Raw genomic sequence first — 9,488 nt, 5'->3', positions numbered from 1 at the left:
ACTGACTGGTGTGCTTCGTGGTGTCTGACTGACTGGTGTGCTCTGTGATGTCTGACTGACTGGTGTGCTCTGCGATGTCTGACTGACTGGTGCTCTCCGTGGTGTCTGACTGACTGGTGCTCTCCGTGGTGTCAGACTGACTGGGGTGCACCGCGATGTCTCACTGACTGGTGTGCTCTGTGGTGTCTGACTACCTGGTGTGCTCCGTGGTGTCTGACTGACTGGGGTGCTCCATGGTGTCAGACTGACATGTGTGCTCCGTGGAGTCTGACTGACTGGGGTGCTCTGTGGTGTCTGACTGACTGGGGTGCTCCGTGGTGTCTGACTGACTGGTGTGCTCCGTGGTGTCTGACTGACTACTGCTACTAGAAAAGGGCATTAGGGAATGGCTGTGGGAATTCAACAATGCAGCTTTATTGGCTTCTCTGCATCTGTGCAATATCTTTTCTGCATCTTCTCTGTAGCAAACCACTACAGCTGCAGATGCAGGACAATATGACATAATCATACTGCCTGTCCTGCCATGGGCTCTTAATGGAAGGGTTGATCTGAATAATTTGTCAAAACTGGAATGTTCATTATAAGAAGGTTTTATCTCACGAGTATAAGAAGAGCTGTCCATTTTGGCTCCAGTATTGTGAGGTTTGGTCTTCAGTGTGAATGCTAGCTGTCATTCATGTTATTATGAGCCAAGATGGTTCTCCATAGCTCCCAGGCCTTCTGCTCTCCATAGCTCCCAGGCCTTCTGCTCTCCATAGCTCCCAGGCCTTCTGCTCTTCATAGCTCCCAGGCCTTCTGCTCTCCATAGCTCCCAGGCCTTCTGCTCTCCATATCACCCAGGCCTTCTGCTCTCCATAGCTCCCAGGCCTTCTGCTCTTCATAGCTCCCAGGCCTTCGGCTCTCCATATCACCCAGGCCTTCTGCCCTTGGCCCACCTTTGTTCAAAGTACAACTAGTTAGCTATGCCCCGTGGGAGTACATTTTTGAGGTGGGCGTTCTTCTGTACACAAAGGGTCTTAGAGTTGCTGATGTCATAATGTGACAAAGGCGTGATCTCCACCACCACATTGAAGCTATTCATAGCAAGGTCACCACTGTTGCTCTAAGACACATTGTAGTACAGAAGAGCACTGAGAGGTTATTGAAAGTGCTTCAGGAGAAACTGCATTGCCTTGCTAGCTGCTGCAACAGCTAACACATAATGGAGGCAGCAGCACTGATGGACGCTGCATGATGGCCAAAGGAGAACTGAATGCTGCAGCCTCAGAGTTCTGGAATCTGTCAAAGACAACATGACAGCTAAATTCATTTAAAAAAATGAGTGGGAGGAAACAGAACGACGCCAGGGCAGTATTGGAGCCATCCCTTCATATATATCTGTAATTTAGGCAGCCCACTCAGAGTCTGGTGTTACAGTAGTTACAGGGGGAACAGTCATGGGTTGGAATGAGTTTGTGAACCCCGCGCCTGGTCTCAAAGAGGACATTGTTGAGAGCGGTGGAGAGAAACTGGAAAATATTTGAGGGAGAAAAAGGGAGTGAGGAAAGTAGTTGAAGTGTTGACTTCCTTAACCCAGAGTGCAACAGTCTCTGATTCTCTACGTGGGGAGAACAATGATGGGAGAGATGACATGCAGGCAATTCATTCCCTGGTGTTTCCACACACAAGTGCTCTGAGGGAGACAACAATCCTGGGATGACGCTGGCCAGTTGGACAGGGCAGGACCTCAGTGGACAAGTGAAGCTAGTGTCTCACTGTAGAGATGGAATGAGTTGCAGTGTTTGCTGGCAGAGTATGTCCCTACAACACACTGTATGGACCATCCACGTCAGTAGGAGGGAGATCTCTGTATGAGGCTAAATACCATCCATACAGGCTCATTTGATAACAAAGCAATATTTTTCAACATTCCACTGTACATTGTTATAAACCAGTTGCTACGTCCATTTTTGGACTTGTAAATGAATGATATTGATTCTTGAAGATATATAACTTAGAAATGCCTCGTGAGCTTAGTTGGGCTCCCGAGTGCCACAGCGGTCTAAGGCACTGCATCTCAGTGCTGGAGGTGTCACTACAGACACCCTGGTTCGAATCCAGGCTGTATCACAACCAGCCATGATTGGGAGTCCCATAGGGCGGCGCATAATTGGCCCAGCGTAGTCCGGGTTTGGCCGGTGTAGGCCGTCACTGTAAATAAGAATTTGTTCTTAACTGATTTATAATAATAATACTAATGTAGTTCAACTGTCGTACCCCATCAGAACTCCAATGTTTGTAAACAAAGAAAATGTAAACAAGCACTATTTAGCTTCAAAACATGGTTAAAACTATAATTTTGATACCCTGGATGGTCAGTCCTTACATCCACAGCTCTGTCTATGAATTTGAGAGTGGTTACATTTCTTCAGCCGCTTTCCTCAGCTTTTTACCTAACCAGGTTCTGGGAGGCCGTTTTGTTCTAGTTTCTACTGCTGATAACATAGAAAATAGGAAAATAAAGAGAAAATCATCTTATTTTGCTGAACAGACTGAGTGACAGGTGTCCTTTCAAATGCCAGAGAAAGAGCTTCCTGCTTGAGCATTGATATGCAGCACTATGTGGTTCTTATCGTCAGGCAGTGGATGGCCTGGATAAATGCCTGCCGGCTCACCTTCCAAATTACCTCAGTATTATTGCATCATTGGGGAGGAGGAGGAGACGGAATTGAGGGTGAAGCTCAATGATCTATTCTCTTCACACAATGGAAGGTTCTTAGCATTCCTGGGTTATTGAGTCATCCTCTTTGCAAGACTACTCAGAGCCCTGGGGGGGGGGGCTCAGGGTTACAGGAAGACCATTGGTCCCTATGTCACCAGGTTAGGTGTTTCACTAATCTCCCCCTTCCAGGCCTGTCATGAATATTCTACAGCGTTTTGACTGCCACACAGGTCTGTTTCAGTGGTCACCATGGAGTTAACGGAAACACAGAATGAAGGCTGTCTCCCGTCTTAGCTTAGGCATCTGTGTAAACCAACAAATATCCTTCAGGTCTTTGGCAATTTGGCCATTAAGAAGGACTATCAGCCTGGCTGCCAATCTCTTTTCAGCTACATTCAACTACTTGTCCTTGTAGCCTACTCTGTGTCATTTGGCAAATGACACATGACACGGAGTAGAAGGAGTGGAATGTTACAGAGACTGGTACCCAGACTAGGACTTCATATTAAAAGTTCATGGTCTTGTTCTAATCTTGAAGATTGTTCAGTGTCAATGGTCATGGTGAAACTACTGTCTTTTTTACTGTTGTATCTCAAACACAATTACTTGAGGAAAGAAATGGGCCAAGACTGCCAACCATTCATACAGTGTGTGGGTGGGTGCACTGCCTTACTTTCTGATTGGACTACAAACCAAGACAACGACCAAAACAAAGTTTTGTATGTAGGTGCTTTACGGCGTGGCCCCGAAGTCGGGCAAATATTATGGTCTACCATTCAGAGAGTTGATGGAGCCAATGTAGGGTAAGTGCTATTTGGGATCCTTGGGACATCCATACCCTAACCTTAACCCCTACCCTTATACTAACCTTTCAACCTTCAACTTCAATGGGGTAGGGACATCCAAAGGATTCCGGATAGCACGGACCACCAATGTAGAAAGCTCTCTAAAACAGGAAGCTGTTAAAACGGACACATTCTGTGATAGCGCAAGGTATCTTGTAAGGCTGTTGTTCATCTCCATATTAAATCTAAAAAGAGTCCTGACCTGTAAATCCTAGAACCACTGTAGGACTGGGCACATAGTCTTGCCCTGAAACCACCCTTTCCCCAACAGTTCTCACGTATCATGGTTTAATGTCTTAGAGAAATGTCACCAGAGAGCATACTGTTTTATATGTTGGATTAAGAGCTCGTTAAGTGGAATTCGCCAGCACTAGCAGGAACTGGAACAGCGTGCTGCATGGCGAAAGGTTGTCTTGATTTTGAATTCAAATCAACACAGTTTGTGTTGTTATTATTAGGTAATGTAGTGACTATTTAATTATGACACGTTGAAGGAACTTCCAGGAAATATAATGAAAAAGACGATGAACATTGTTCAGTGCATGTGAGAATCAAAAGCCAGACAGACAGACAGACAGACAGAGAACAAACAAAATAACAAAGGAAAGAAAGAAAGACAGAAAGACGGAAAGAAAGAAAGAGACAGAAAGAAAAAAAGAAAGACAGACAGAAAGAAAGAAAGAGAACAAACAAAAGAACAAAGGAAAGAAAGAAAGACATTGGTATGAGAAGAACCAATCATGTTAGCCACCCTGCTGCTACAGAAAGCTAATTAGACCCTCATATTGCTCCCCCTGCTTGGCTAATGATGGTGGTGTGAACACTATGACACAGAAGTGTCACTTACTATCCCTGTCTCTATGGCTAGCTGAACATAGGTCCACAGATGAGATACAGTCCTTTATTTCACCTGTATCTCATTGAGCACCAAATCACAACAGGTGTGTGTAATGTAGGACTTGGTGACATGTATAGCAGCAGATGGTCCTCTGTGTCAGAGTCGTGTATCCATACTGTAGTCCAATGTTAAGAAGAATAGTTTTGTAGCATATAAAGAATATTCTTATTTATGCATTGGAGGAATGTTGTCCTGCACAACTGCACTAAAGGTCAAGCGTGGCCCCAGAACACCAGAGTGCTGAATGTGACCTGGTACCTCCTGTGACCCCCAGCTACATCAGGAAAGAAGCCCAACGGAGCTCATCATGGAATGAACAGGTAGCCTGCAGCCATATTATCTGACATGTGCCTCTAGTCAAATGAAACAGTCATGGCTAGAAGGGCTCCAGCTTTTGTCAAATTAACATCAAAAGTAGATTTTTTTGGGGCCATTTTAGCTAACCTTAACTGTTTTCCCAACCTTAACCTAATTCTTATAACCGATTGCGTTAATTCTCCTTACCGGCTGAGTACGTTCTCCTAACCTGCTACGAAAAGTCAAATTTGAATAAAGCTGTTTCCCATCTATTCAAAACCAAATGAAACCGGACGATGTGCATTGCATTCTCCTTCTCCAGTCTCAGCCAAGAGGATTCAATAAAATACACACACTACCACTGCCCAATAAGAGACAAGAAAGTGCTCTATCGTTGACAACATGCTAAGGTGAATACAAAGTTAGCTTTGGAAAATGTCATCAAATACATTTTACGACACCGTGGAGCATAAGAAAAAACACAAACATGAAACAAACTTCCAAGAGACAAATTAGCAAAGTCAACTAATCTGTCATACTTCCCCAGGTCACAACAGCTAAATCAAGATTAGAATGGAGGGAAACAACTCATCAGACCTTTGATGTTTACTACCTTTCTTAATGGGCAAGATTGGCCCATGATTACTCCTTTGGTTTCTGTAGATATGTATGTGAATACAGGCAGTAAGGGCACAATGAAATACAGTCTATAAATATTAATGAAGGCTTAAATGTCACATTCCAAACTGCCGTAATCTGTGACATTAGCTACATTTAGATCACTTTCACACACAAATCACTTTCATCTACTCCTCCACATTGTAGTTTGAATTTGAAATTCAATCAACCACTATTTACAATGCCAACGGCACTATTATGGCCGCAGGAAGATGTTTTGTGGTGGGGGGGCTTTTAGTAGCAGGCTAGGAGAATTTACTCAGCAGGTTAGGAGAATTAACGAAGCAGATTAGGAGAATTTACTCAGCAGGTTAGGAGAACTATCGTAGCAGGCTAGGAGAACTTACTCAGTATAACGTAGCAGGTTAAGAGAACTTACTCAGCAAGTTAGGAGAATTAACGTAGCAGGCTAGGAGAACTTACTCAGTATAACGTAGCAGGTTAAGAGAACTTACTCATCAAGTTAGGAGAATTAACGTAGCAAGTTAGGAGAATTAACGTAGCAGGTTAAGAGAATTAACGTAGCAGGTTAGGAGAATTAACGTAGCAGATTAGGATAATTTACTCAGCAAGTTAGGAGAATTAATGTAGCAGGTAAGGAGAACTTACTCAGCAGGTTAGGATAATTAACGTAGCAGGTTAAGATAATTAACGTAGCAGGTTAAGAGAATTAACGTAGCAGGTTAGGAGAACTTACTCAGCAACTTAGGAGAATTAACGTAGCAGGTTAAGAGACTTAACATAGTAGGTTAGGATAATTAACGTAGCAGGTTAGGAGAACTTACTCAGCAACTTAGGAGAATTAACGTAGCAGGTTAGGAGAACTTACTCAGCAACTTAGGAGAATTAACGTAGCAGGTGGCACTGCAGCCTAGCCTCAACTATGCTGCTGTCTGACAATACTGCATTGCAAAATGGGCTCATCTTTTTCTCTCTCTCTCTCTCTCTCTCTCTCACTCTTTTTCTCTCTCTCTCTCTGTCTCTCTCTCTGTCTCTATGTCTCTCTGTCTCCCTGTCTCTCTCTCTGTCTCACACACAGATATTGACCAGGGAGACCATGTGTGAAGAAACACACACACACACACACCCACACACACACCCACACCCACACACACACACACACACACACACACACACACACACACACACACACACACACACACACAGACACAGACACAGACACAGCCTGCTGTTTGGTCCTCAGTTAATCTAGATCTCAAGCGCCACCTTGTGTCCGTAAATGTAAAAGTACACTGAGAGCTCTTTCCATGACAGACTGACCAGGTGAATCCAGGTGAAAGATGATCCCTTATTGATGTCACTTGTTAAATCCACTTCAATCAGTGTAGATGAAGGTGAGGAGACTGGTTAAATAAGGATTTTTAAGCCTTGAGACAATTGAGACATGAATTGTGTGTGTGTGTGCCATTCAGAGTGTGAATGGGCAAGAACGGGGTATGGTAGTAGGTGCCAGGCGCACCGGTTTGTATCAAGAACTGCAACGCTTCTGGGTTTTTCACACTCAACAGTTTCCCGTGAGTATGAAGAATGGTCCACCAGCCAACTTGACACAACTGTGGGAAGCACTGGAGTCAACATGGACCAGCATCCTTTCCACACCTTGTAGAGTCCATGCCCGGACGAATTGAGGCTGTTCTGCAACGCAATATCAGGAAGGTGTTCTTAATGTTTTGTACACTCAGTGTATGTGTAAAGTCTATTTTTCTAAATGTAGACCTTCTTGTCTCAAGGTCTGTTCTATGTGTGCAGAGTGAATCTACAAGTCACAGAATAATTATCATCCAAGTCAATTCTGCAGTTAGCTCACTGTTAGTCCAAATCTCTGTTGTTGGTCTGACTGTTCAGGATGGTCTTATGGAATACACTGGAATGTGGAAGAAAAGGATCACATTCAGTTTGAAGTTGTTTTGTGTGTGGCAAGACATGTTTCGCTGTGGTATTCGTCACGGGATCTCTGAAACAACATTTTAAGAACAATCTACAAAAGAAACACACTTGAACACCAGTTTACAGCAAATACTGTAGATCACGTGTCAAACTCATTCCACAGAGGACGGAGTGTCTGCGTGTTTTCACTCTTCCCTTGTACATGACTGATGAATTAAGGTCACTATTTAGTGAGGAACGCCCCTCACCTGGTTGTCTAGGTCTTATGAAAGGAAAAACCAAAAACCAGCAGACACTGGACCCTCCATGGAATGAGTTTGACACCCCTGCTGTAGATTATTTAACTTAACATACAGAACAGAAGATTTACATTCTCTGAACTGTATAAAAAGCATTTCTTGCAATTATTGGACATTTTAATATACAAAGATTTATTATGACACAATGTCAGGGCAAAAAGTTCCTAAACGCGCACGTGACATCAGGGTTATGTGTTTACCATGGACTCAAACTCATCAATCCTCTGTTTGGTGTTCCCTTTTCGTATCTTCCTGTAGGATACGGTGCTGTGCTTTGAAGCATTTTTAGTGCCAGGCTTCTCGTCAGGGGACTGCCGCCCACCACTCTGGCGCCCACCTCCATTTGACCCCTCTTCCTCCTCCTCACACTCTTCCTCAGGTTCCTCATGGTTCTCTCTTGGCTTGGTGAATGTGTTAGGTCCTGCCCCTTTTACAGGTTGACCAGTGGACACCCCAGTCTCCAGCTTTGTCTCCTGTAGTGTCCTCTCCATTGAAGATGTCACTTCCTGTTCTAGTTATGCAGAAACAGGTGCTAGTGAGCAGAGACAAAACATTTCCATTGTTTATCAATAGTTGTTGTTCTGCCAACAATCCTCCATAATTATAGCTCTCTTGATGAGACACAAAGGCTTTTTGTCCAATAAAAAATAGGCTTGTTGATACACTGCTGCCCACTTTGGACAATCAATGTTTGGTAACATGGCATTGCATGAGAAGAGCAACTCTGTGGAACTTTAATTGTTATTCTAATTAATCACAAACTTCCAGCTAGGCCTGATGCCCTAATTTGTGTTGCACTACAGTTGTTGGTGTGCAATGAGCCTGCAGAAAATACGCTGCTTCATATACATCTCGACTGCACTCACACACCACAACACATAGATCCTAGAGCATGTGATAATAAATTACTATAGACACAACTAGACATAAATAAGATAGGTGCATGTATGTGTCCAAGTGCATCAAAATATCTCCTTATTGTGAGTTTATCTGAGTACATCTTCTCCATAATTCAATAATGTCAAGATACAAAAATCATACCACATCCCTGACTAACTGTTCTCATCAACCATATTGAAATACCTTGTAGGAGCTTCCCACCTTGCTCTATGTGAAGATCTGTCTCTGGGTCACACTGTGTGCTTGGTCCAGGCTTTGGTTCTAGATAAGAAGTTTGTCTCTGTTGCTCTGGAGGTCTCTGGGGGGACCAGAGCAGCTCTAGCTGTAACAGCTCTGTCCCAGTCCTAGGGCGCAGCGTCTGTGACTGGGGCTCTGTTAGGGGCTCTTCTGCATCACAGGCTGTCCCGCTGCTAACACTCTGCCCTCTCTCTCTCTCTCTCTCTCTCTCTCTCTCTCTCTCTCTCTCTCTCTGTTCACCATTGTCCAGTGATGGGACTAAAACATCCCGCTGTGATTTTTGGCTGTAGTTCCTGCTGTCCCTCTCTCTTGTCCCATGGAATTGCTGGCAGCAGCCATGGTGGCCCCATTACAAGGGTCATCATTGATTGTCTCTGTGACCACCACACTAATTCCCACTTTAGAGAACAGCGACCTATGTGGTTGTGATGATGATGATGATGTTCCCTGTACCACCTCACCATCCTTTACTGTGTTAGCTGCACTCATGTCTTCCTCACTATCATCAGAGCTATAATCTGTTTCTTCTTCATCATCCTCGTCATCATCTCCCTCAAGCTCGGGGTCTATGGTGGGCTCTGATGACAAGATATCCCCAATACGATCAATGATCTGCATGACATGAGAGAACACTTCCAGCTCCGTTCCTTCCGGGAAAATATTCCACCAGAATGCCATCCTTCCTTTGAAAACTGTTCTTCTCAGACAGTTCTGTAGCCCCCCCC

General features: G+C 44.1%; 1 protein-coding gene across 1 annotated transcript; it reads right to left on the bottom strand.

The window, feature by feature from the left end:
• Positions 1–7,741: 7,741 nt before the first annotated feature.
• LOC118941038 (ermin-like) lies at positions 7,742–8,905 on the bottom strand. Its single transcript, XM_036951378.1, has 2 exons — positions 8,728–8,905; positions 7,742–8,137 (listed from the first exon to the last, which is right to left on the bottom strand). Exon 2 carries the CDS (start codon positions 8,115–8,117, stop codon positions 7,815–7,817), a length of 303 nt encoding a protein of 100 aa, XP_036807273.1. The 5' UTR covers positions 8,118–8,137; positions 8,728–8,905; the 3' UTR covers positions 7,742–7,814.
• Positions 8,906–9,488: the final 583 nt, after the last annotated feature.

Source organism: Oncorhynchus mykiss, chromosome 18, assembly GCF_013265735.2.
Source record: "Oncorhynchus mykiss isolate Arlee chromosome 18, USDA_OmykA_1.1, whole genome shotgun sequence".
NCBI lineage: Eukaryota > Metazoa > Chordata > Actinopteri > Salmoniformes > Salmonidae > Oncorhynchus > Oncorhynchus mykiss.
The sequence above is the reverse complement of the archived record's forward strand: the minus strand, read 5'-3'. Positions and strand labels throughout refer to the sequence as shown.

Coding starts and splice junctions, on each gene's coding strand:
- LOC118941038 (XM_036951378.1), bottom strand. CDS start 8,117: ATGGAGAGGACACTACAGGAGACAAAGCTGGAGACTGGGGTGTCCACT.